Source organism: Saccostrea echinata, unplaced genomic scaffold (assembly GCF_033153115.1).
Source record: "Saccostrea echinata isolate AGI-Se365-2 ecotype Australia unplaced genomic scaffold, CSIRO_AGI_Sech_v1 ptg000047l, whole genome shotgun sequence".
NCBI lineage: Eukaryota > Metazoa > Mollusca > Bivalvia > Ostreida > Ostreidae > Saccostrea > Saccostrea echinata.
In genome coordinates this window covers 13,381,146-13,408,385 of record NW_026889796.1, presented here as the reverse complement: position 1 = coordinate 13,408,385, position 27,240 = coordinate 13,381,146, and the positions used below count along the sequence as shown (strand labels likewise).

Genomic DNA, 27,240 nt, shown 5'->3' with positions numbered 1-27,240 from the left:
GAGACTTGCAATTGGTTAATTTGATACTTTGTTGAAAGCAATGGGAACGTTTCAGGGAGAAGTCATTGTAAGAGTTTTTTTTCTTAGGGAGATGTCATTGTGTGCTCTGTGGCACAGGATCTTCAGCTGAAAAAAGGAAAATCTAGCAGGAATCTGCTAGAGGAAGGTGGACAGGGACTTATGGCAGAGGTGGAGACTAAATACCCAAATGGTATCCAGACTGGGGAGCTAGCAATTATTGGTGGGGGGAACCTGAGGTGTAAGGAGCTGTACCTAGGTTATCTACCCAACTGGGGGTCCACACATGGCAAGGTCAGTCTTCGAAAAGGTTGGAAAGCTAGAGTTCAATAAGGTTTCAGAATATTTTTAGAAAGAATGCAGTAATTGATATGTGAAGGTAAATTCGAAGAAAAAAAACTTGTTAAATATGATAAAGGAAAATTAATATGAGGGTTTAAAATGTAATAAAGTGATGGGTGAAATTTGTTTTCTTTTTTTCCTTGGGGAGTTTTGAACAAATATAATTTGTTGATGGGGAATGCTAGAAATTGCTTTGTTATACACTGTCTCCTATTAATAAGATGACGTCTTTTAAAGGAAATTAATGGATGTTTGATTGCAGGATAATACATATAACTCTGAGGCTGAGGTTTGCAAGTTGAAATTTCAATCTTTACTGTTTTAATACTTGGGATTTTTTTGACTGGTATATTTAGTAAACTAAAATGCAATTCTAAATAACTACATAATTTAAGAGACATAAACCCTTTCATTATAACTGCAGTACATGTACTACTATTTTGCATCATTTTGCCCTGCAAAAGAGCAGTATCACAGTTATGTTGAAACAGTCTATTGCTGTCCTTTGCTGTTTTTGAAAATAAAAAATGGTTAGAGTTTAAAAGTTGCCCATTGTAGAGGATATTGAAGTCAAAAAATTCCCAGTATATAGAACATGTTCTGAAAAATCAAATTCCTGGAACTTTGTTTTAAAATCTTTCTCTCAAAAGTAAAATTTTTGTTATTGCTGTAAATGAAGACATTTTTTTATAGAATTTGAAAACTTGATGATTATGCCATTCCTCTGTTATTGCAGAATTCACCTAAATCAGAGACTGTTGCATGTAAACTCATCTACTGTATGTATACTGTATACAGAGTTGTTTTTGCCCTTTGTGCTTGAAAATAATTTTGCCCATGAGTTTTCAATTAGCCCAAACTTAGCAGTGTTCAAGAGATACTGCTGTTTTCTCTGAATTAGCCTTTTGTAAAATCGCCCTCTTGGAAGGAGGGCTTTAGGGGTGAAAATAAAACGGGGCCAAAAATTTCCCTGTATACTGTAACTTATGTCATACAGTACGACATGTTTCAGACACTGATGTTTTCCTATTTTTATGCCTGCAACAGTGAAATCTAATGAACACGATGAAGGATTAACTAATTCTTATTAATGAACTGAAATTTGAGGATTTCTTATCTTACCTGAGCTCTATACTTTGTAAATGCAGTGAAGATTTGATGCCTTCTCATATCTATGAATTGTCTATATTATTTTGCTCGTATCAAATTTACATATCACTACTATTGAGGTACTTAAAGAGTTTTGTTAAAACACACATTTTAATGAATACTTGACTTAATAAAGAAACCTTGAAATATGAAATTTCACAAGAACAGATATACATTTATAGATATTGGTGGAGTTTATGAACAAGTGCTTGAGAACAGCCCATGATTCTTCCTATCACTCTATTGTTTTTGCTGCCCTGGGTACAGGCCAGTTGGGATACCCCAAAGATCAGGTGGCAGAGATGATGTACCAAACTGTCATCGACTTTGACCGTAAATGTGCTGGGACACAGGTCAAAGAGGTCAAATTCATCTGCTACCATGGAGATCTGGAAACTTGTGAGGTGAGTTCAGTTGCAGTGAACTGTGCCCGTTTTTAAAGTAGAAGGAAATTAAGAAGTAATTATAAAAGGTTTGGGTGGTTAACATCAAAATTTTGAGTCTGCAAGGACGTACAGGTAATTTAGAGGAAATTTCCATCGTTGTATTTGTTAAAATTATGCACATTTCTTCTTACAGGAGGGGGTAGGAGTTCATATTGTAATCAGATCTATACATATCAGAAGGAATAAATTTTACAGAGAAAACTGTGTTAATTTTGAAATTAATTAATGCATTTTGTTTATTTTTTTTAATAATTTTTATATGCCTTCCATGCCAGCCAAGGGTTGGAAGGTAAAAATAATCTTCACAAGTTTTTGTAAGGCAACAAATTTTGAATAAAAGTGTTAAACAAAATGGCTATGTATTCTTGAAATCGTCATAATGCATAGCTTATAATTTTATACTTATGTACATGCAAGTGAAAGTTGTAAACAAAATGCATGATCGTTGAATTTGGCGGGTCAATACATGGCTGTGCAGATCTTTTTCTTTGAAAAAGATATTCAGCTGAAAATTACATATAACAAGATGAATTAACTGATTATTTTCCAGGCATTTGAAGCAGAAGAGAAACATCGACTTAATCCTCATCTCCCAAAGACCAAAATTAAAGGTGAGGGTTTCCTATGGTTCTTAAAAAATATATATTGTATATTGGTTTTAAAACTGAAGATGATTGATTCAGTTTAAAAAAATAATCAGTTTGCTCGAAATGGCATATATGGTTAAAAAAAATTGGAAGGATACTCAGCTAAGCAATAAATAATAAGGAGGGAATTACAGTCAAACCTTGTTAACTTGAACTCGATGGGACTGAGAAAAGACCAAGATATATAAGGATTTGAGATATTGGGGTTAAAATGCATAAAGAAAAAGTGATAGGGACTTTCAACTCACTTTGACTTATTCATGGTATTAGAAATATCAGTGTAAGAGATACGAAGTTCAACAGCGCTGTGGAATCATTTTAATTCCTGGGGGTCAATGTTCGTAGGAAAGCAAAATTTTAGTTGTTCATGGGGACGAAATTTCGTGGGTTACTTATCTATACGGTAGATTCAGTGAATCAATATGTTAACAAAGTAAAAGTTTGTGGGGATGTTAATTCGTGGGCTGGGGCGACCCACGAAATCCACGAACATTGGTCCCCCACGAACGATGATGATTCCACAGTATTTCAAATCATCGTAAATTTTATACAGCCTCCAGAAAGGGACCATACATCACAAAGAGCAAGATGAAGGTTTCTATTGTAAAGAGTGAAATTGGAAAACACAGTGTAAGTAAATTAAGATATACACTTAAACATATATGGTAGATATTGCACAACATATTTCCTATATGGTGACAAGATAATTCTTCCAACCCTAATATCTAAAATCATTAAAGTCTATAATTAAATTTTTAATGGTCACCACAAACGTAGACAAGTTATCATCGCAAATTCCAACTTCAGAGCCACAAGGACAATTTAAATCAATTTGGCTTGAAGCATCCTTGGGTATGGGGATTCAAGTTTGTTCAAATGAAGGGCTGTGTACCATTCAAAGGGAAATAGTAAAAATATGGAAAGGTCATTTAAAATCCTCTGAAGAACCACTAAAAAGGACATAATACTTAAGCATTAGCATCCTTTTTGAGTGATAGTTCAAGTTTTTTCAAATCATGGCCTCAAAAAGGTTTGGATGGGACCATGGAAGTTGGTTAGAATTATACCTGGGAATAAATAGGACCAAATATTTTCCAAATCTTGTTCTAGAAGACAAAGGCCAAGGTAATTGAGGTGAGTGTTGTTGCCTGTGTGTCTTTTGTCTGAGGGTAGCAAGAATGGTGCCCCACCTTAAAATATGTTTATTATATGTGTACTAATGATTTTTCTCTCATCTGTTAATGACAGGCATTAATTTTATGTGGCTCATTAAGTACCTTTCAACTATCGGATGTCTTGTTCACTATATTAAATGTAAGATGTTTTTGTTTAGGCTGATGTCCTGGTAGTGGCTTGTGAAAAGTCACTGAATCTATCGTCATCTGGAAAAGCTGCTAAGTCTTTGTTAGCAAGTGGAGGGAATTTGCTACAAGAGGGAGCTAAAGTGAAGTACCCTAATGGCATTGCTAATTATGGGGACTTCGCTAGTATTCCAGGAGCCGGACTTAACTGTCAAGAAGTGTATTTAACTGCCATTCCTGGTGAAGAAGAGAAATCACAGACAGTAAGTAACAAAGAATTCTGACTGCGTTAACTTAATGAGAATATTCTTTCTGTATTTGATTTAAGGCTGATCTACATTTTACATTACAGAATTTTCCCTATTTAACTAAGGTAAAGTGTGGGTATAAACTCAAATCAAGGCCACACTGTTAATCTAATCCAGAATGCATTGTAATGTCATTACTGTAATATACAGGGACATTTTTCCCCGTCGTAGCAAGTGAGCCATTTTCAAACGGTGAATTAATGTAGGACAGAATTATCTCTTTAACACAACCATGTCTGAGTGAATTTAAAACTTGGCAAAATTGATTGAAGAAAACCTTAAACCATTAATCCACAGTTAGAATTGCATGACCCCTTCTCATCTTGATCATTTTTTTTATCCAGACCTTATGTAAATTTGTGGCGGACTGTATGAAGCATGCTGACCAATCAGGATACAGCTCCATAGCTTTTGCTGCCATGGGAACAGGTAGCATGAAATATTCAGCTACAGAGGTGGCCAAAAACTTTTACCATGAAGTGAAGAAATATTCCAACAACCATCCAAATTCTAATGTGAAACATGTGCAGTTTGTTCTCCATCCAGCAGATGCAAAAACCATCAAAGTTAGTTCTAGTTTTGCTTTCTTGTTTCATATAATCAATGGGGAAATCAGGGGAAAAATCTGTTACAAGTTTACAAGTACCAGCAGTGTTCTTAATTATTGATGCTTGTTTCTGTAAAAGAACTTCAGACATGTGTAATTGAAACTTATTTTTTTCTAATATTTTCCCCCAGGCTTTTGAAGACCATGAAATGCAGCTGTTAAACAAGACCGTTTACTCCAGTGGTTCAGGTAAGTATTGTCGAGAAAAAATGTGCACCAAGACTCCATATAGCTCCATTGACCCAGGGTAAGAAATTGAGGTGTTTCATCAGTAACAAAATTTGTGTATAACAATATGCATGTGCTATAAAAAGTTGGTATGGTTTCTTAACCTTTGGCTTTTCCTATAGTAGGTCTGATGGTCACAATGTAGTATAACTGTAATTATTATAATTAAGAGGCAGTCCACCGAAAAACCAGGCAATGGGTGGCACATCGCATGTCATTGATTTTAATTATTTTTTGCATGTAGACTTATTAAAGCAAGTGTTTACACATGACAACATTAAAAAAATTTTAGTGCTCCTCTAGTCCTATTTTTGGTAAATGCTTAATTTTAAGTGCAAAAAGGTCAACATAAGGGTAAAAAAAATTACTACGTTTTTATTTTGTTTTATATGTAACAGATACTCAAAAGCTGGATGTGTCGATGAATATTATTTATAGCATAGACTCTTATCTTTTATTTTATTAATGAATAAGACTCCAATTTATACTTCTTTAGAAAAAATTATATGGTCCAAATTTGAGTTAAGCAAGTAACTTTTTGAATTCAGTATCCAATTTTCATTACGTTATAAAACCCAATACATTACAAGGACAGATTTTTTTTCTTATGTTATTATGAATACAAAGTACAAACTTTTGAATCACTCAATAAAATCAGTGGGAACAGGTATATTGAAAGAAATAAAAGGAGTCAAATTTACCTATTTTTTTTTTATATATATATAATTTTTCCAAATGAAATCGATCCCGACCGGAATTATATAAAGAAAAAAATACTATAATTGTAATGTTAAATTTGGCTCTTTTGTTGTAATATGAGTAAAAACTTACTTGATTTATTTTTTTAACATGTTATATAGGTGGCAGGTGCCTTTAGTTTGATAAATTTGTTAATTTTGCATTATTTTCGATCGGATCGGGATCGGTTTTTACTGTAAATTTAGAAACATAAATTTGGCTCTTCATTTTAATTTATCAGAAAAATATGCTTGTCTTTTATTTCTTTTCAGTCATTTAACTGTTTTTAAATGAGCGAAATTAAACTTGCCTAAATACAGGAAATATTTTTATGTGTACAGTCTCGACTTTATCAAGTTTTTTCTTACCTGTCATCTGTAAAGCCTTTTCCTCTTTTACAAAATTTGATTTTATATAAATAAGAAAATAAGTTCTTTCATATATAGTATCATTATTCAAGAGCCGATAAATCGCAAGCAAAAAGCGCGCGGGGGGGGGGGGGGGGGGGGGGGGGTCATGACATCATTATTTTTAAGAATTGGTTTCATGAACGTGAAAACATTTTAGAATTGGCCAACATAGTCACATGTTTATACTCCATATTAAATGTGAGTGTGTGATTGTTTCAATCGCCAAATTAAAAAAATAAATAAGTAAAATAAAAATAAAAAACCGAAATGTTTCACTAAACCATCTTCCGTTTTAGAGCCAAATTATAGTGGGGAGTTCAGCAGTAGTTTAACTCAATAAATATATTTTTATAACTTATTTTTCAGGGGTTTTTTTCATTTTTAATCGTACTTCGGATTGTTTATTTTGATTTGACTGCATAGATAAATATATTTAAGTTTTTACAAATATCATGAAGTAAACATCTCAACTTCGTTGAATTAAGTGTTGCGTAAATCTAAAACATTCATCATTGATTCCCAATTCTATAAGAAATGTTCATGTTAAACACTTCATTAATTATTTTTACGCATATCCTAGTAAATCAGTTTTAAAAAATTAGTTCTCAGACATGTATAAAATTACTTATCAAAACGTCATCTAGCTGAGACGCCGCCCCTGTTTAAAATACATTTTGATATTAAAATATTATTTAACATTTAGAATAATGCACTCTGAAGAGTAATTAAACAGAAAAAGAGAAATCATTTTTTTTTAAATCTTTTTCTTTACACTTTTACGCAAAGAATTTACAAACTTCTCTGGAAACTTGTAACTATTTCATTGTGACGCAATATTAGTCAGGTATATGACGTCATTGATACATCAATGGAAACGTGGATTCAACCTGAATAATAGAGCCAATTTTAATCTAAATATTACGTCTGGAGGCGAAAATGAATTATATTTTGAAAATAAAGTATTTAGTTTTTTGTTTAATTATTTTCTTAAGTGTATTGATTCTAAATATTTCACTAGGATTCCGATAAAAAGGTGTTGAGCAGATTTACCGATGCCACGGAAGATAACTCTTGCATCGCAAAATTTCATAAAAAACGTCCTTATATTTTGCCAGAAAACTACTATCAAAAGTGTTTTTCCCACCGATTTTATTTTTTAAACAAAAAGTTGAAATATTTCTAGATTTAGTTAAGTGTGAATTATAGTCCTGTTAAAAATGTATTAGAAATTACAGTTCTTTGTTTCTGACCTACATTCAATGGTTTATATAGGGGCATTCAAAAACACAAAACACAAGGATATTTTACTAAATAAGCAATTATCAAACAAATCTTCAATTACATTATTCCTTTTGGGCTACATTGATATTGTTTTTAATAAAATATCAAATATTCCTCACATTCGGTGTGCCGCCTATTAATACAATACTGCCTGGTTTTTCGGTGGACTGCCTCTTAATAGTAGACCATTAGAATTCCAGACATAATCATTAGGACAGGATTCCACCTGAATTTAACAGATTCCAGTTATCAAATTCTTGGCTGAATTTAGGGGATAAAGAGCTAGAAGTTATGAATAGAAATTCCACTTGGAATTATTTGTCATCAAGGAGCAACACTAAAAGCTTTTGATTGGTAAAACACAAAAGTTAATTAATAGGTCAGACTGCATGTGCATAGGTTAAAGCTGAACATGATTCATAAAAGGAAGAGAGTTATCATTGGACGCTGTTTTATCAAGATTGTCATTCTCTAGCCGCTATATAATTAAGCCTTAGCTTTGTTCAGAGTTCAGTGTATTTCGCTTTATTGAGTTTACCTGAACAGACGTCTCTTTCATTGTCATATGGGCACTACAAAAATGACTTCTGCATGCCTCTGCCACATCAGGCAAAGTAGTAACTATAATGATATTCAATGTCAATTGATATCAATTGCACATGTCAATGCATTACAAAGTGAAACACAAATGCACGAGTTCAATGAAATAAAAATAATTATGAATTGGGTAATATATGTACTACCTCTGGTTATGGTTTAATTTCAAGGACTCTAGGAAGTTAAATTCAAAACATTTTGTTTAAATGGTCATAGTAGTGTAGGGCGTAAGCTTCATGATTGGGATGCCCAGATTCGATTGTTTGCTTGGCCGTGTCAAACTTAAGAAGTAAACATGGGTAGTGATTGTTCCTTCACCAAGTGCTCAACATTTGAAATGAATGTCACAGGTCTTTTGGATGAGACCTTAAAAACTGAGGCCCCGTGTCACGGTATGCATTGGCACGATAAAGAACCCTCACTGCTTAATGGCCCTGAGTGCCGAGTATAGGTCTAAATTTGAAGCCCTTCACCAGCATGCAGTGAAGTCTCTGTATAAGTGAAAAATTCTTGAATGGGATGTTAAACAACATACAATCAATCAATCAAAACATACCTTTAAATACAATGTAACATTCCTTAATATTCAAAACCATAAACAGTTTAGGGAATGAAAATGAATATTTCAATGTTTACTGAATTACCCAGGTAGTCACTTTCGAATTTTTAGAATTCTACTAAGTACTCTGCTCTGTTTTGCTCTAATATCAGAATATCTGATTCAGAAATTACAATGTTTACTATTTAATCTCAAAACAAAAAAAAAATCCCTTCTTTCAGGTGCTTACACCACAGCTAGTCATGGAATTGTCGTAACAGTAAAGACGGCTTCTATCACAAAGTTAAAGGTAAGGGTTCTAGTTCACAAGAAATGACTTGTTAATTAATAATGATATGAGTTAAGTCTCAGTGTTTTTTGCAAGTGAATTGGAAAATATTTGAATATTGTAAAATGGAAATTATAGTCAAAATATCACTAATTTTTATAATTTTGTTAATTTAGCCATGGTGATTGAATTGGGAAAGAGATGCATCATGATAAATTTTTATTCATGCAAAATAAATTCAGTTTTTTTTCCCTTATCAAGTAAATTGAAGAAAATGCAAATAAAGAAGAAAACAGTTTATAATTAGTATTAGCAATTTAATACAAATTGTTTGCCCAAAAATTTTCCCAGTGAAATTAAAAAAGACTTCATCTGAAGATAGCTCTTAGAATATGTAACATATGTCTGTTACAGGATGATGTAATTGTTGTGTCTGCCCACCCTGACCTTGACCTGAGCAGGACACAGGTCACTCAGGCTGTAATGAAGGAGGGAGGGAGCAAAATTCAGCAGGACCTGAGGGGTAGCTATCCAAATGGAATCAAAGTGGGGGATCTGGCCATTGTTACTGCAGGGAACTTGCCATGTAAGGAGGTCTATATCATGACCTTACCCAAATACAACGAAGATCCCAAAACAGCAGAAAAAGTAAGTTTGAAAAATGAAAATGTAAAGTTCATTTATGGTAAAATCTTTGAAACAATCAAAACTGGTTTTCCTGCTATGTGCACATGTACTTTGCCAAGAGCAGTGTAGTGTATTGTTTAATATCTCTTATAATTGTTTAAATCAAGGTACTTGTAGTTTAATAGATGGCAGAGCACTAAATTTTTACAGTTTTTTTTTTATCAAAGTCTTCAAAACATTTATGAAAATGATGAATTTGTTACATGTTTCTTTCATTGTTTTTGTAGCATCTGAAAGACTTGGTGGTGAAATGCCTGACTGTTGGAAACCAGAAGGGACATAGTTCCATCTCCTTTCCTTGCCTAGGAACAGGGTATAACGGGTATCCCCACATACAAGCCGCTGACTTGCTGTTTGAAGCAGTAACTGAGTTTGATAGAAAGGTGTCTTCTACCAACATCAAGACTGTGAACTTTGTTGCCATCAGTAGTGATCGGAAATCTCTTGGGGTGTGTTATGATGTATTTTAGAAAATATTGAAGGTTTACTTTTCTTTGAGTCATGCAGTTTTGAAAAATATGGGGCCCATTTTACAAAAGAACTTACGACTAAGACCAAAATTTAATTCTGCTTGTATTAACTAATTGGCACTAATTGGTACTAATTGGCTTAGAATCATCTTGGGTTCTCAGAGTGTTTCATCTAAAATGTAGGTCATGATGACCTAGCTTTGGAATTTCTAGGCTTTATCTAAATATACAGAATACTTCGAGGCTTCAAATAGAAGTAATAGGTTGTGCAGTTTATCAGAAGAGCGATTCAAGGCCCTTGGGCCTCTTGTTTATTTCTTATTTAAGAGTTTGATACCTTGTTAGGAAGTTATCTTTTGTTGACCCATTGAAAAATTTTATATCCAGTATTTTGTATTTTAGGCATTCCAGAGTGAGGAGAAAAAGTTCTGTTCCCAGCAGGCTCAACCCTCCCTTGATCAGTCCATTCTGGGGCAGAGCGTAAATCTCAGCTCCTTGGGTTCCTCCATGGCTGCAGGGGCCACCAGTTTTGCAAGAGGTGTGATGACTAGAGCCAGCAGGATGTTCAAGAGTGAGGAGGAGGAAGAAACCTCTGATGTCATCGCTAGACATGGACAAAAACCGAATGGTAAGATACATGTATTTCATGCCCTTCTTCGTTATGAGTGCAATCTATAGTTAGTATAAACTGGAGACAAGTAGATTCCAAATTTAAGTGGATTTAGCAGTGAGGAATACAAAAAAAAAAAACCAAAGAAACAAACAGGGCTTCTAACTACACCATAATTGAATGATTTTGAAGTTGATTTTCTTTCTTTGTAACAGAGGTTGTGATTGGCCAGTTGACAATCAGTGTAAGTGCAGGTGACCTTACAGAGCAGAAAGTTGATGCCATTGTCAACAGCACCAACCTAGAGCTGGACTTTACACAAGGTATACTTTTAGGAAAGCTTATACAGTAAAACTTGTTGAATCCGGATGTTGTACATTCCGGCATGTTGTTCAGTCCAGCGTAATATTTTAGTCCCTTGAATTTTCTTTATAATTTATGTTTAATAAATGTTGTGCAGTCCGGATCTTGCCTATTCTGTAAACCTGCCGCTATTTAAAGAACTAACTGCTCATAATTAGTACAAATTATCTCCTCTAATCCGGCCACTTATTTTTACCTGTGCCCGCTGGTCATTACCGAAGTCTCGCGTGGGGTAATTATTGTCCCGTTAATGATCTATCCTGTATCGACTGTTTAGATTTTAACAAACGTGATGAAATAATCATTAATGGCTCAAGTAAGGCGAGGAAACTCGCAAAAGAATGAGTGATATTTATGGTTGCGTGTAGCATGTCTGTAGAAAAACTTAGAGACTTATTCATGACCTCCTTTCTACTTTCGTTTTGCGTGCACGACGTGCAATTCGAATTACTTCCCTTTGTGTCGCTAGTTTACAATGACCATAACGACATAAGATTTTGGTTAAATATTCATTACATGTATAACATTTGAAATTAACAAATACAGTGTCTAAATATTCAAACATATTAATTTTAAAAGAAAGAAATTAATTAGGAATCTGTTCCTAACAAAATAATATTTACAGCTACAATAAGGTTTTTGAGTGTATTTAAAACATTTAACGATTTTCAAATTTGATAAATGACCAAGAAATATTATATTTCGACACTGAATAAAAAACTTAAACAGAAATGAAAATTCTGAAGAACAAACAGAGTTGAAAACAAACGGAAATAGACGATTTTTTCAAGTGAAACGTAAAAAATGACACATTTGATCAAGTATTTATTTACCACTCCTAGTTTGTATCCATGTAATTTTTAACTTGCTATAACGGTTCAATTTTCTCCAATCCGGATGTTGTCTAATCCGGCCAAAAATTTTGGAACCACTGGTCGCCGGATTAGACAAGTTTTACTGTAATTACAATATTAGTGTTCTAAATAAATGTGACTGCAATCAAATACAACCCTTTAAAGAGAATAAAATGTGTTTATATGTACTTCATGTGCGTGAGTGTAACTCAATATACAGTGGCACCTCTAAAATCTGGACACCAATACTTTTGTTTTTCACCTGCTGTAAATTTGTTTTAGAATTTGGTATAGATGATATTGATGCGGCTGAGTTTTAAGAAAAAAATTGTACAGTAATAACCAGTTTACATTTTATTAGCTCTTCTGAGCCAAAGGCTCAAAGAGCTAATGCTATGGCCATTTGTGCGGTGTGCGTAAACTTTTTAGATTATGGCCCGTAACTCAAGAACCCCTTGGCCAATTATTGTCAAATTTGTCACAGGGTATCCTTTGTCCAAGGGCTCCCTTTTATACTAAAACTAGGGTTGTGACCCTTAAACAAGGGGAGATAATTAGGAAAATAGAAACAAAAGTACTGGTTGCTAAAAAATCTTCTTCTCAAGAACCCACTGGGCAGATTATCACCAAACTTACACAAAAGGATGAGGATATGTTGTAGATTAAAATTTGCACGGGGATTTACCCTGGGGCAAAGGGCGTGGTCTCAAGGTCACTTCAAAGTTGACCAAAAATTCCATTTTATTAAAATGTTGATATTTTGCTTACTATAAGGACTAGGATCATCAAATCTCGTCAGTTGATGCATCTAAGGACCTCATATCATGTTGACTCAAAAGTAGGTCACAGTGACCTATTTAAATTTTGCGGCCATTCTTTTTCAGAATGATTTAGAGGCATATTTTGAACAATTTAAGGCATATGATCATCAAACTTTGTCAGTTGATATATCTTGGGTCCTCGAAGTACGTCAATTAAAAAGTAGGTCACCTTGACCTACTTTTTGAACTTTATGGCTAATCTTTTTCAAAACAATTAAGGTCATTAATTTGGATACCCAGAGGTTTAGAATCATTAAATCTTGGAAGATGATGCATCTTGGGGCCATAAAACATATTTATTAAAAAGTAGGTCACAGTGACCTACTTTTTGAACTTTGCAGGCATTCGATTTCAAAGCATTTTAGAGGCATAATTTGGACACCTTAAGGCCTATGATCATAAAACTTTGTAAGTTGATGCATCTTGGGTCCTCAAAAAAGGTCAACTGAAAAGTAGGTCACCATGACCTACTTTTCAATTAATATGACTATAATTAAATATTTCAGGTACTAATTGGCTTAGAATCATCAAACTTTGTCAATTGATGTATCTTGGGTCTTCGGAGTAGGTCGACTGAAAAGTAGGTCATCGTGACCTACTTTTGAAAATATATGGCTGTATTTAATATTTCAGGAACTAATTGGCTTAGAATCATCAAACTTTGTCAGTTGATGCATCTTGAGTCTTCAGAGTAGGTCGACTAAAAAGTAGGTCACCGTGACCTACTTTTGAAAATACATGTCTTTTAATTAAATATTTTGGGTACTAGTTGGCTTAGAATCATCAAACTTTGTCAGTTGATGCATCTTGGGTACTTGGAGTAGGACAAGTGAAGTAGGTCATCATGACCTACTTTTAAAATTTTATGGCTGTATTTAATATTTTCGGGTACTATTTGGCTTAGAATCGTCAAAATTTGTCAGTTGATGCATCATGGGTCCTCAGAGTAGGTTGACTGAAAAGTAGGTCATTGTGACCTACTTTTGAAAATTTACGGCTTTAATTAAATATTTCAGGTACTAATTGGCATAGAATCATCCAACTTTGTCAGTTGATGTATCTTAGGTCCTTGGTGTACAACAACTGAAAAGTAGGTCACTTTGACCTACTTATAAAATTTTATGGTTATAATTTTAAAAAATATTTTAGGTATTAATTGGCTTAGAATCATCAAACTTAGTTGATGGGTCCTCAGAGAATGACAAGTGATAAGTAGGTCACCATGACCAACTCTCAGGTACTAATTGGCTTAGAATCATCTTGGGTTCTCAGAGTGTGAATTGGAATTTCAAGGGTTTATCTAAATATACAGGATATTTAGAGGCTTCAAATAGAAGTGATAGGTTATACAGTTTATCAGAAGAGCGATTCAAGGCCCTTGGGCCTCTTGTTTTTGTAGACAAAGCCATCCCTTTCATTTTTATAATTGGATGTGGAAATGTTCTCTTCTCATTGTTGAAAGATTTCGAGTTACATGTTCATAGCTTATTTATTTTTAGGGGGAGTTTCTGCTGCACTTGTCAAGAAATGTGGAAAACAGCTGGAGACAGAGTGTGCTGCTAAGAGTAAGTGTTTTGCAGTGTTTGGAATCGTATTAAGTTTACATTGCCTTTACTGCAGGTAGAGGACATGGCTACTTAACCTGTGATGAATCTGAATAGTACATAATGATAGGTCCCAGGGTTCAGTTCCTATATTTGAGCACTGGAAGACCGTAAAAGGTCAATTGGTAATTCTAAAGCATCCATAATGAACTCCCGGATATTTTTCCTCTTTGATTTCTAAGTACAGTTGAAAAAAAATTTTTGAAAAAGTTGAAATATTTTTAGCTCACCTCTACGAAGTTGAGATGAGCTTATGCTATACCCCCGCATTGGCGTCGGCGCCCCGGTTAAAGTTTTAGGAGCAAGTCCATTCCCAAGTAACTATTAGCCCTACCTTGACCAAACTTGCATGGATGATGCATCTAAGGATTGACACTACCACACTTGCTTCGGATGCTGGATCTGACCTACATTTTTTTCCAGATGAGTGACCAGGTTAAAGTATTTGGAGCAGGTCCATTCCCAAGTAACTATTAGCTCTACCTTTAACAAACTTGCATGGATGATGCATCTAGGGATGGACACTACCACACTTGCTTTGGTTGCTGGATCTGACCTAGATATTCCAGATGAGTGACCAGATTAAAGCTTTTGGAGCAGGTCCATTCCCAAGTTACTATAAGCCCTACCTTGACCAAACTTGCATGGATGATGCAACTTGGGATGTACGTTAACCAACATGCTTCGGATGCTGGATTCGACCTAGATTTTCCACATGAGTGAATTTTAGCCATATTTTAATTGGGATGTACACTAACTAAAATAAGAATATGATGTGAAATTTGCCTTACTTAAAGATAACATTTGTTGAGGTGAGATTAATAATCTTTGATTACCTATGTATTTAAGGAACTTAAAATTCCATGCAAAGTTAATGTAAAAGCCTTTTTCTTGAACTATTTTGATACCTGACACTATTCTCAAGAAATACTGATGTCATGTAGAGAAAGAAATGAAGGACAAGAAGATGATTGTGACCTCTGGTTGTGGACTTGGTAATATTAAACACATCATCCACATCGAATGTCAGGATACCATCAAGAAATGGAAAGATGTGGTGAATAGAACACTGCAAATGGCCGACAACTCACAGTGTACAACTATAGCCTTTCCAGTTCTGGGAACAGGTAATTTGTTTGTTGTTACCTATAGAATAGAGCCTGTTGACTGGACACTTTTCAAGTTATTTTCAAACATATCTATTAAAAACAGTCTGAATCATTTGAAGTCACAACATTATGTTTGACACATCTCCTTACTATATATTTTTAAATTTCAGTTTAAAGTTCAAACTTAATTAGAGAAAAGAAAAAAAAAGACACTGCAATTTATCAATTTAATCAATTTAAAGTTGTATGTATGCAAGTAATTTGAAAACATTATTTTTCTTTTTAATTTATCAGGAAAAGGATTTGTGACCTTCAAACCAGAAGCTATTGGAGAGATGTTTGTGGATAGTGTTTCTGAATTCTTGTCACAGAATGGTCAGAGTAAGATCACAATGGTCAAGATTGTAGCATTCCAGGAGGAGATGGTCACTCCCATGTCCACTGCAATGAGGGATGCATGTGGGAAATCCAAGAGTACAGGGATGTTGGACAAGCTGTCAGGTTTGTGTTCATCTCTCACAAAGAGCAAAAAACAAAATTTTAGTTTACAATATTCTATCTTGCTTAATAAACAATATTCAATCCTGCTTAAAGTCTTTCCTAAGTGTCATTTAAATACATGTTCAGTTGAACATCAGTATATCGAACACTGATATCTTGAATACCGTGGATATGTCAAAGTGATTTGGAAGTTCCAACCACTTAATATTCTTTAAGTATTTTACCCTCAGTATCACGAAGTTTTTTCTCGCTCCCATCTAGTTTGAGATAACAAGGTTTGACTGTATATAGAGTTTGGTTTTGTGCATTTTCTCTCGTTTCTTCACACTAAGGACCTAAACTTATTAACAACTTCTTGTAGACTTGGCAAGCAATGTTGGATTGGCTCCACAGAGAGGTTTGGCTTCATCAACTGTTGTTGTTGAAGACCAATCTGTGACTTTATGGATCTATGGAGAAACAAAGGGAGCCAGAGATGATACAATTGAGGAAATATCAAAATTCATCAAATCACAGTCAACAAAAGCTAAAATTGAGGATGTAACATTACTTCCAAACTTGAAACCAAATGAGGTAATTTTTTTTTTCAGTGCCTTCTACAAGATGTGGGGGCAAATACTTTTCTGTGAGCAAAATCTGTTGAAAACATGTTTGAGATCATAAACCAAGATTCCAGCAATGTATATTTTCATGTATTTAAACCTACCGGGTACCTATTTATTGTGTAGTTGGACAAGATTAAAAAAGTGTCGGATCAGCATGATGTCAAGATGTCCATTGAACAACAGAGAGGAGTTATAATGATAGAGGGTCTGACAGAGGAGGTAGCTAATGCCAAAGACAAAATACATGAGCTGCTGAGACACTTCCAGAAAGAGCGATGGTTGGATGAGGAAGCCAAACTGGTGGCTGATACAGTGCAATGGAGCGTCATGGTAGGTATAGTGAGGGCTAGCTATGTTCTTTGTTGGCTCTGCAAAGTGATCTGATAGTTTATGCATGTTTTCTTGTCCATCCAAATTTGTATGTGTTGGAGAATTATTTTGCTCATTTCTTGTGAAGCATCCTTGAGTGAAAGTTGCAGTAACACCAATTTTTATGCCCCCGTATCAAAGATTTGAGGGTATATAGTTTTTGCCTTGTTTGTCTGCAAAAACTTTAACCTTACTCATAACTTTTGATTGGTTGAAGCTATTGCTTTCCTATTTCACATGTGTATTCCTTGTGACGAGACCTTTATGTGGAAACCACCATATTTGACCTTGACCTTGGAGTTTGACCCAGTTTTGCAAAATTTTACCCAACTTTAACCTTGGCCATAACTTTTGAACAATTGGTGCTAGGGCTTTCATATATCACTTTCATACATCACTCAATCCTGTAATCCTTGTGACAAGACCTTCCTTTGGATACCAACAACTTTGACCCTTTGACCTTGACCTAGGAGTTTGACCTACTTTTGGAAAACTTTAACCTTGGCCATAACTTTTGAACATTTGGTATTTCGGGTTTCATATTTCACCTGTGTATTTCTTTGGAGAAGGCCTTTCCTTTGGCACCATTAACTTTGACCATTTGACCTTGACTTTGATGTTTGACTTACTTTTGAATAAACTTTAACCTTTTCTATATCTATTCAATAGTTGCTGCTAGGGCTTTCATATTTCACAGGTTTATTCCTCGAGACAAGACCTTACTTTGAGTATCAACATATTTGATTTGCATTAGAGAAAGTTTAACTTTTGCTTTAAGTTGCCATACAGGGGCATCAGTGTTTCACAAACACATCTTGTTGATATATTTTTCCCCCTTATTTCATGGGATCCATTTTCTGAGCACTTAAAGACCTCGGTTTCTTAATACTTCACACTAAGCTACCTTTTTTCTACCCCCAATCCGAAGGAGAGGGGGTATGCTGTTTTACCCTTGTGTGTCTGTCTAGCTGTGTGTGTGTCTGTCCATACAAATTTTGGTAGCAGTTTTCTCAGCAACTACTCATTGCAGATGCTTGAAATTTTAGCACACACTTTCTCTAGGCATGCCATATGTTGAGATTCATTTTTAGCTCACCTGAGCTGAAAGCTCAAGTGAGCTTTTCTGATCACCCGTGGTCCGTCGTCCGTCCGTCCGTCTGTCCGTCCGTCTGTAAACTTTTCACATTTTCAACTTCTTCTCAAGAACCACTGGGCCAATTTTAACCAAACTTGGTACAAAGTATCCCTGGGTGAAGGGGAGTTTAAATTGTTAAAATAAAGGGCCAAGTCCCCTTACAAGGGGAGATAATCAAGAAAAGACAGAAATAGGGTGGGATCATTAAAAAATCTTCTTCTCAAGAACCACTGGGCCAGAAAAGCTGAAACTTATGTGGAAGCATCCTGGGGTAGTGTAGATTCTAAATTGTTAAAATCATGACCCCCGGGGATAGGGCGGGGCCACAATAGGGAATCCAAGTTTTACATTGAAATATATAGGAAAAATCTTTAAAAATCTTCTTCTCAAGAACCACTGGGCCACAAAAGCTGAAACTTATGTGGAAGCATCCTTGGGTAGTGTAGATTCTAAGTTGTTAAAATCATGACCCCCGGGGGTAGGGCGGGGCCACAATAGGGAATCCAAGTTTTACATTGAAATATATAGGAAAAATCTTTAAAAATCTTCTTCCCAAAATCCACTGGGCCAGAAAACTGAAACATATGTGGAAGCATCTTTGGGTAGTGTAGATTCTAAATTGTTAAAATCATGACCCCTGGGGGTAGGGCGGGGCCACAATAGGGAATCCAAGTTTTACATTGAATTATATAGGAAAAATCTTTAAAAATCTTCTTCTCAAGAACCACTGGGCCAGAAAAACTGAAACTTATGTGGAAGTATCCTTGGGTAGTATAGATTCTAAATTGTTCAAACAGGACCCCCCGGGGTAGGGCGGGGCCACAATAGGTATTACAAGGGGGGGGGGATCCGGTAAAGAACAGCATGGCCAAAGTTACTCAGGTGAGCGATGTGGCCCATGGGCCTCTTGTTGTACAAATCTGATGTCAACTTCTTGCTTATCCGTGCATCTGTCCGTACCATACATAACAAATTTTGGTCGCAGTTTTCTCAGCATCTACTCATCCCAGATGCTTGAAATTTTAGCACACTCTTTGTTAAGGCATGCCATATTGTGGGATTCATTTCTGTATGAATCCGATGTCAACTTCCTGTTTATCCATGCAACTGTCTGTACCATACATAACAAATTTGGATAGCAGTTTTCTCAGCAACTACTCATTGCAGATGCTTGAAATTTTAGCACACTCTTTGTTTAAGCATGCCATGTGTAGGGATTCATTTTTGTACAAATCCCATGTCAACTTCCTGATTATCACTGTGTCTGTCCATAACTGAACTTGTGTATTCACATCAGAGCGGGGGTATTACCGGTATTAGTGAGCACTGGCTCACAGACTTCTTGTTTAAATATGCATATAACCATGCATAAGGATTCTTAATATTCTTCCAAATATGCCGAATACTCGTTTGTCTATTATATGCTACGTGCATAACTAAATACATGAAATTTAGTTGAGAGAAGTTATAAATAAAATAAATTTTAAAAGGTAAAAAAGGGATAACTTACCATTGTAGGTAAAAGACCAAATGACTGGTATAGACAAACTTGAAGATTATCCAGAACGTCAGAATATGTACCTTGAGAATGCTTACAAGAAGAAACAGAACATTGTCAAGTTAAAGGCAGTGGATGGGGATATTATTGTTGACTTGACAACAATGAAGGAATACCCAGCTGATGACCCAACACAAACAGATAATGTTGTCAGGAAAGAAAAGGCCACGGGTTAGAGATATAGATTTATCTTTTTATCCCAGGCCCTGCTCTTGTTAATTTTAATGTCTGTAACACTTAAGTTTCTGAATGGTATCTCTAAAAGTCATTTAACTTTTATATTATAACTCTCAGTAACTTAAAGAAGGCTCTTGCTGATTTTGAAGTCAAAAGTCAAGGTCATAAATTCGTATATTGCATAAAATGGTGTCCAGAGGATAACTCAGTTCTCTTTGAGCCTTTGCATTGAAACATAAGGTAGTGTCACTCTCTAACTTAACATAGACCCAGTTGAGTTTATGAAAAAAAAAAATGAAAGGTCAAGATCAATTCCTCTTTGTATTATTAGGTCTTCTGTCCACTTTTTCTGTCCTTAAACTGGGGACATTCCCTGAATGTACTTGTTCTTTGTAACAGTTAAAAAGTTTGGTCAATAGACACATGGCCCTTGAGCCTGTTAGTGTACCAAACAATTTCTTTATGGATTTAAACATGATTTTCCTTACATGTAGGAAATAAGATTGAGTTACCAGCCCACTGGACCGTGATGAAGGATAATGAGAATATCAAGGTTGTAACATTACTTCCCTCCAGTACAGAATACCAGGACATTGAGAAAAGATTCCTGAGTGGAGTTAAAACAGGCATCTACAACACAGGCAATGCTCCCAATCCACTTAATAATCCAGTCGGGCAGTTCAACAATGTCAAAGTCAACAAGGTAATGTGATATATAGAGGATCTCTATATTTTGCTTTATCCAGTGAGTTGAAATGGTGTATATTCTCATGGCTTGCAAAGTGAATATAAACTATTTCAATGAGTTGGATAAAGCTGAATGGTCCTCTTATCCTGAAATAATTTTAACTTGCTATGGGACAGGACACCATGTCATTCTGTCTAATCCTTCTGTGCTATGGATATTTTTAAAGTTATCAATGTTTTAATCTCGTTTTACAGATTGAAAGAATTCAGAACCCTTCATTATACCAACAGTATGCAGCCAAGCTTGATCACATAGAAAAGCATGTGGACCAGAAAACAACCAAGTTAGTACAGGATCTGTGGCATGGAGCGGCGCCAGCAGCCATTGTCAGCATTAATTACTACGGATTCAACAGAAGTTACTGTGGCAATAATGGTGATGATTATTACATTGCAATCTGTTGGTCCTTTTATAACAATAATTTTAAAAAAAATGCTTTGAATAATATTTTCAGTAAAAAGAAGTGTTTAGTTATAATGTGTTCGTAATTTCAAGTGCTGTAACACCAAGAAGTGTGGATACATATTTTTATTACAAATGTATAGTCTTATGTATGCACACTCTGTATGATCGACACCATATGTTGATTTGATCGTTTTAAAACAATGTCAACTGAATTCACCAGAAGAATATGGAAATAAATAGTTGCATTTTTTAAACAATTTAGTAATAAGCTATTGTTAATGTCTGTTCCCAAGAAAGCTAGGGCAACTGCATGACCACCACTGTAAAGCAATATTTGTGTCCTACAATGAATATGGCCGGGGCATATAGTGTTTGTCATGTATGTCTTCCGTCCTTCGTCTGTCCTTCCATCACACTTTGCATTTAGCTAAGTTTCAAAAAAAGATATTCAGGATATTTTTATCAAACTTCATACGCTGATACATATTGGTGAGAGCAACATATTTTGGCCTTGACCTTTCCTTTGACCTTGACCACTTTTTTAAATTTTTGTACAGCCAAGTTTGAAAGAAAGTTTTCAAATTTTTTTTATCAAAATTCATATGCTCATACATATTAATGAAAGCTATTCAATTCATCACTGTAATTGACCTTGACCTCATTTTTTTAAAAAAAAAATGTGTTTAGCTTAGCTTTAAAGTAACATTTTTTTTTTCAAACTTCATATGCTAATACATTTTAGTGAGTGCTATTGAACTGCATCAATTTTTTAGCTCACCTGAGCCGAAGGCTCAAGTGAGCTTTTCTGATCACATTTTGTCCGTTGTCCGTCTGTCTAGCTGTCCGTCCGTCTGTAAACTTTTCACATTTTCGACTTCTTCTCAAGAACCACAGGACCATTTTCAACCGAACTTGCCACAAAGCATCCTTGGGTAAAGGGGATTCAAGTTTGTTCAAATGAAGGGCCACACCCTCTTTCAAGGGGAGATAATTAAGAATTAGTGAAAATTTGGTGGTATCTTTTAAAAATCTTCTTCTCAAGAACCACTGGGCTGTAAAAGTTGAAACTTATGTGAGACCTTTATTACATAGTGTAGATTCAAGTTTGAACAAATCATGACCCCCCTGGGGTAGGGTGGGGCCACAGTGGGGGATCAAAGTTTTACATAGGAATATAAAGTTCTGGAATAAATCTTTAAAAATCTTCTCCTCAAGAACAACTAAGCCACGATTAGTCATATTGATATGGAATCATCCTCAGGTAGTGTAGATTCAAGTTTGTTCAAATCATGACCCCCAGGGATAGGATGGGGCCACAATAGGGGATCAAAGTTTTACATAGGAATATATAGAAAAAAATCTTTAAAAATCTTCTTCTCAAGAACGACAAAGCCACAATTAGTCATATTGATATGGAATCATCCTCAGGTAGTGTAGATTCAAGTTTGTACAAATCATGACCCCCAGGGGTAGGGTGGGGCCACAATGGGGAATCAAAGTTTTACATAGAAATATATAGCAAAAAATCTTGAAAAATCTTCTTCTCAAGAACAACAAAGTCACAATTAGTCATACTGATGTGGATTCATCCTCAGGTAGTGCAGATTCAAGTTTGTATCAAATCATGACCCCTGGGGGTAGGCTGGGGCCACAATGGGCGATCAAAGTTTTACATAGGAATATACAGAAAAAAAACTTGAAAAATCTTTTTCTCAAGAACAGCAAAGTCTTGTTAAGTCATGTTGATATGGAAGCATTCTCAGATAATGTAGATTTAACTTTGTTCGAATCATGACCCCCAGGGTTAGGGTGAGGCCTCAATGGGGGATCAAAGTTTTACATAGGAATATATAGGAAAAAACTTTAAAAATCTTCTTCTCAAGAACAGCAAAGTCATGTTTTGTCATATTGATATGGAAGCATCCTCAGGTAGTGTAGATTCAAGTTTTTCAAATCATGAACTTGAAAAATCTTCTTCTCAGGAACAGCAAAGCCATGTTTTGTCATATTGATATGGAAGCATAGATATCTTCAGGTAGTGTAGATTCAAGTTTGTTCAAATCATAACCCCAAGGGGTAGGGTGGGGCCACAATGTGGGATCAAATTTATAGGAAAAAATCTTTTCAACAACAGAAAAGCCATGTTTAGTCATATTGATATGGAAGCATCCTTAGGTAGTGTAGATTCAAGTTTGTTCAAATGATGGGGGGGGGGGGGGGGGGGGGGGTAGGGAGGGTTCACAATGGGGGATCAAATTTTTAACAAGGGAATATATAGGAAAAAAATCTTTAAAAATCTTCTGCTCAAAAACAGCAAAGCCATTTGTTATATTAATATGGAAGCATCCTCAGGTAGTTCAAAATCCAAGCCCCCCCTCCCCCCTTTAAACTTTTCAATACTGAAGTGATTTGTGCTTTTCCTAGCCAATGTGCTCAGGTGAGCGATGTGGCCCATGGGCCTTTTTTTTTTTACCTTGACCTTCCCTTTGACCTCACTTTTCTTAAATTTGCATTTAGCTTAGTTTCTAAGAAGTTATTTAAGATACTTTAATGTGAGCTTATGCACTGAAACATAATTTGGTGAGAATTTATCAACCCTGTCCAAGTTTTTTTTTACCATGACCTTCCCAATGACCTTTGACTTGCTATTTATTGTATATAAAACTTGGTTTTAAAGAAACTATTTAAGATATTTTCATCAAACTTCATACACTAATACAAATTTTTAAGTCCTGTGGACATATTTCTGGTTTTATTCATGTGACAGAAATATCTGTGAGTTTCGCAACCTTATTTTTACTCCCAAATATTTTTCATAGTAAACCAATTATTTAATTGTATATTTATGAATAATGTTTCCTAATTTACAAAAATTAATAGTAAAGATGTATATCAGTCTGACAATTTGTGAATAAAGTTGTCACAAATAATATGAATAATATCACCAAATATCTGTTTTTAACCCTTCTAATTTAACTGGATTTGAGCTAAATTCTTGTATTAAATGAACAATTTCTTTTTCAGCTGGAGAGCCATGGTATGGACAGGGCGTTTATTTTGCCAGCGACGCCTCATACTCGGCAAGAGACTGGTTATCGGGTAAAGATCCTTCGGGTAAAAAAAAGATGTATCAGGCAAAAGTGATAACAGGTCATTATTGTAGGGGACAAAAAGGCATGAGATACCTACCAGAGAGAATGGTAGGAGTGAATTACGATTGTGCCGTCAATGACTTAAACAACCCAACAGAATTCGTCATCTTTAATGACACCCAGGCATATCCAGAATATTGTATTGAGTTCACGATTTGATCTCGGCACAAGCGGTTTGAATTTTTGTGAGATAGAGACAGAAATATATAATTATGTCGGATAAACTTTGTATGATTGTAAGGAATTTTTTACAACACATGTATTATGAATGTCTTGTGAATTTCTTTATACTTTATATCACGGTATTATTTAATAAATGATGATTAATTTTGTTAAATTGCTTTTATATGGAGTTCAGGTAATAATTGTTACTGTATATGAACAAAATGCTGTTACAAGGGAAAATGTATCAGATTTTGAAATATTGATATATTAATCATTTTTATGCTTTAAATTTTTAGCGAGAGAAACAAAAAAACATTCCGATCATTCCTAGAATTAATGTGAAGAATGAAAAAAAATATTAATATACTTAAGGCATTTCTATGGAGTTTTAGTTGTATTTTTATTTCAAGTTAGATCTTTTTGTAGCATTGGAAACTTAAAGTGTTTATGTCCAGTTCTCATGGTGCCCAGTGAATTTTTTCATAAACTCACCACAACTATAGATTGTCATTAACAGTCCCCAGCTAAATTTAACCAAAAAGCTTTCACAGATGATTTATTAGATTAGATGCATAATAATAGTTGCATCATGTGCACATCTAGAGGGGGTGTGTGTCTGGACCCCCCACCCCCCTGGAATTCGCAGAGTTATTTAAAGTATATACTGAGGCAAATAAAAAAAGTGACCTTGGACCCTAGAAAACATGGACCCCACCACCACCAAGATGAAATAGTTGTTTTCACGTTTGGGAAAGAAATTTTTGGGTTGGAATTTTTCTTTGACTTAGGTGGAAACCCCTCCCCCCCCCCCCCCCCCCCCGGGAAAAAATTCCTGGATCCATGCCTGTTCATGCATACAATGTATAGAAAATGTTTATGTAGATTGCACTGAGCAATGTGAACCATTTGCAGATATCTTAAAACGTATATTGATTTGTCTTTCAGTTGTTGAAAGATGTGAATTCAAAATGTGTTGAAAATTGGATGCCATATTTTTTTTTACGCTCATCTTGAAACGAGAATGTATGTATTTTTTATGATTCCCGTTTATCACCAAGATTTCCTTCTTCATTACTCAATAAACTATGTATTCCTTGAATGAAATGACAATTGGAGTAAGTTTTTACTTTGCTGCTCTGTAAACCTTTTCCATGGTTGAGTGTATTTTTACAATTCTACCTAGACTATTAATCAATTTGTCTCTGACCTGTCATCTCTTAGCTAGTTACTGTGAAATCACTAATTTCCGTGGGGGGTTAATTTTCGTTGTTTTCAAGGTATGGAGAGACCCACGAATTCATGACCACCTCGAAATGTAAAATTCCATATGCATTACTACTCAACACTTGTCCATCCACAAAATCAAAACCCCACAAACCTATATTTCTTTCTCAAACCTTGAAAATTTGACTCCACGAAAATATGTGATTTTACAGTATAATGTTTAAATGATGTATTGCTCTGCATGTGATATTATATTATTTTCCAAAAAAAAAAAAGAGAAAAGAAAATGTGTTGGATGCATTGTGCATTTAATTTGGGCATAAATTTTTTCTTGTGTCTGCATGAGAGTCTTTCAGTGAATTGCAATAAAATCTTTTCAGCATATGAGGTTTTAATTTTATATATACATGTATGAAAGAGGAAACAAATTTGCACACTGTGGAATCATCATTGTTTGTGAGGGACCAATGTTCATGGGTCACCCTTACCCACGGAATTTACATCCCAACAAACGTTTATTTTTGTAAACATATTGGTTCATTAAATCTACCATATAAACGAGTAACCCTTGAAATTATGTCCCCAGGAACAAGTAAAATTTTGCCTGCCCATGAACATTGACCCCGCCATGAATTAAAATGATTCCACACTTCACTTTCATGGTGTAGCTTGACCTCTTTGGTAAAATCATTTGCTCGTTACTCAAGACAAGAAATTTGTTAAAAAGTTCTTTTGCTTTTAAAATCGAGGGTACTGGTATATCCATGGCTAATAATGCCTGTTAAATTATTTACTGCATTCCAATCATTCAAAAATTTCTAAACCATCAGACTATAGACCTAAAGCTTTAGGTCTATAATCAGACATTAATGTTACACTCAATCCACTACCTCAAAAAGTAATCAAATTTGGAACAAGGGTGTATAAATTTATTCAAAGACCATATTGATAAATTGATGTGTGTGACTGTGTTCATGATCGTTTATGACAAATAATTACCAAGACCTGCCTTCTTCAAGTGCTCCTAATTTCTTAATTAGTCGTCATTTGGAAAGCAAAACAATTCAGTCTGGTGTTTTATGATTTTTATGAGGAAATCTTTAGCAGTTATTCAAGTCGAACTGCAATTGGTACTAAACTTTTTTTCAAAGTACTGTTAACGTATTATTTCCATGGGGTCATTAATGTAATTAAAGTGTATATCTGTAGTTTGAAATTCAAGTACATGTACTTACCAATCAGGATTCTTATTTTATAATGCCTTTGACACTGTCTCTAATGTTAATTCATTATCATCAGCAAAAGTTAAATATACCTACATAAGTTAAGGGTATACATGTAGAAATTACTAAAGTAAAACACCCTATATAGGGAAAGTATCAAGGATGCAAAAAATTTTATTCATTAGAAACTTGATTCACTTTATATGTTAAGTTCACAGTATTTTTTAAAACCATGGGAAATGAAACACTTTGCTGTAAGAATGAATTCATTATAATTATGTATGCTATATCCATGTTTTACTGTACTTCTTTCTGATGACTGTCAAGCTTGTGTAATTACTTGTTCCACTGAATGAGTCCTTGGAGGTTGCTGCCCCCATAGAATCTTTGCAGATTGACCGATATTCTTACTTGTCCAGAGAAAAAAAATTACTGCTTAAGAGATCTTAATTGTGCATAAAACTGACATCCCTATTAATGGATGCACAATTTAAAACCTGGAAAGTTGATTGTCTTCCTTATATTTTTGGCACAGACTTAGTATGCTATAGGTATCACAAC

The 27,240-nt window shown here is 34.8% G+C and overlaps 2 protein-coding genes across 2 annotated transcripts in view; one reads left to right on the top strand and one right to left on the bottom strand.

Moving 5' to 3' along the window:
* Window positions 1-25,838, top strand: part of LOC133202503 (protein mono-ADP-ribosyltransferase PARP14-like) — a 35,413-nt gene extending 9,575 nt beyond the window's left edge. The window contains exons 9-29 of the mRNA XM_061338343.1: window positions 88-312; window positions 1,692-1,913; window positions 2,506-2,566; window positions 3,156-3,232; window positions 3,936-4,166; window positions 4,556-4,777; window positions 4,950-5,007; window positions 8,853-8,920; window positions 9,314-9,547; window positions 9,814-10,035; window positions 10,459-10,684; window positions 10,882-10,989; window positions 14,204-14,269; window positions 15,253-15,435; window positions 15,712-15,918; window positions 16,280-16,491; window positions 16,647-16,853; window positions 19,546-19,756; window positions 20,257-20,465; window positions 20,705-20,885; window positions 23,940-25,838. Coding sequence (XP_061194327.1) covers window positions 88-312; window positions 1,692-1,913; window positions 2,506-2,566; window positions 3,156-3,232; window positions 3,936-4,166; window positions 4,556-4,777; window positions 4,950-5,007; window positions 8,853-8,920; window positions 9,314-9,547; window positions 9,814-10,035; window positions 10,459-10,684; window positions 10,882-10,989; window positions 14,204-14,269; window positions 15,253-15,435; window positions 15,712-15,918; window positions 16,280-16,491; window positions 16,647-16,853; window positions 19,546-19,756; window positions 20,257-20,465; window positions 20,705-20,885; window positions 23,940-24,226 — 3,717 coding nt within the window. The 3' untranslated portion in view covers window positions 24,227-25,838. The remainder of the gene's footprint in view (window positions 1-87; window positions 313-1,691; window positions 1,914-2,505; window positions 2,567-3,155; window positions 3,233-3,935; window positions 4,167-4,555; window positions 4,778-4,949; window positions 5,008-8,852; window positions 8,921-9,313; window positions 9,548-9,813; window positions 10,036-10,458; window positions 10,685-10,881; window positions 10,990-14,203; window positions 14,270-15,252; window positions 15,436-15,711; window positions 15,919-16,279; window positions 16,492-16,646; window positions 16,854-19,545; window positions 19,757-20,256; window positions 20,466-20,704; window positions 20,886-23,939) is intronic.
* LOC133202716 (regulator of G-protein signaling 12-like) overlaps window positions 1-27,240 on the bottom strand; it is a 281,826-nt gene that overhangs the window by 213,843 nt on the left and 40,743 nt on the right. The window lies entirely within an intron of this gene.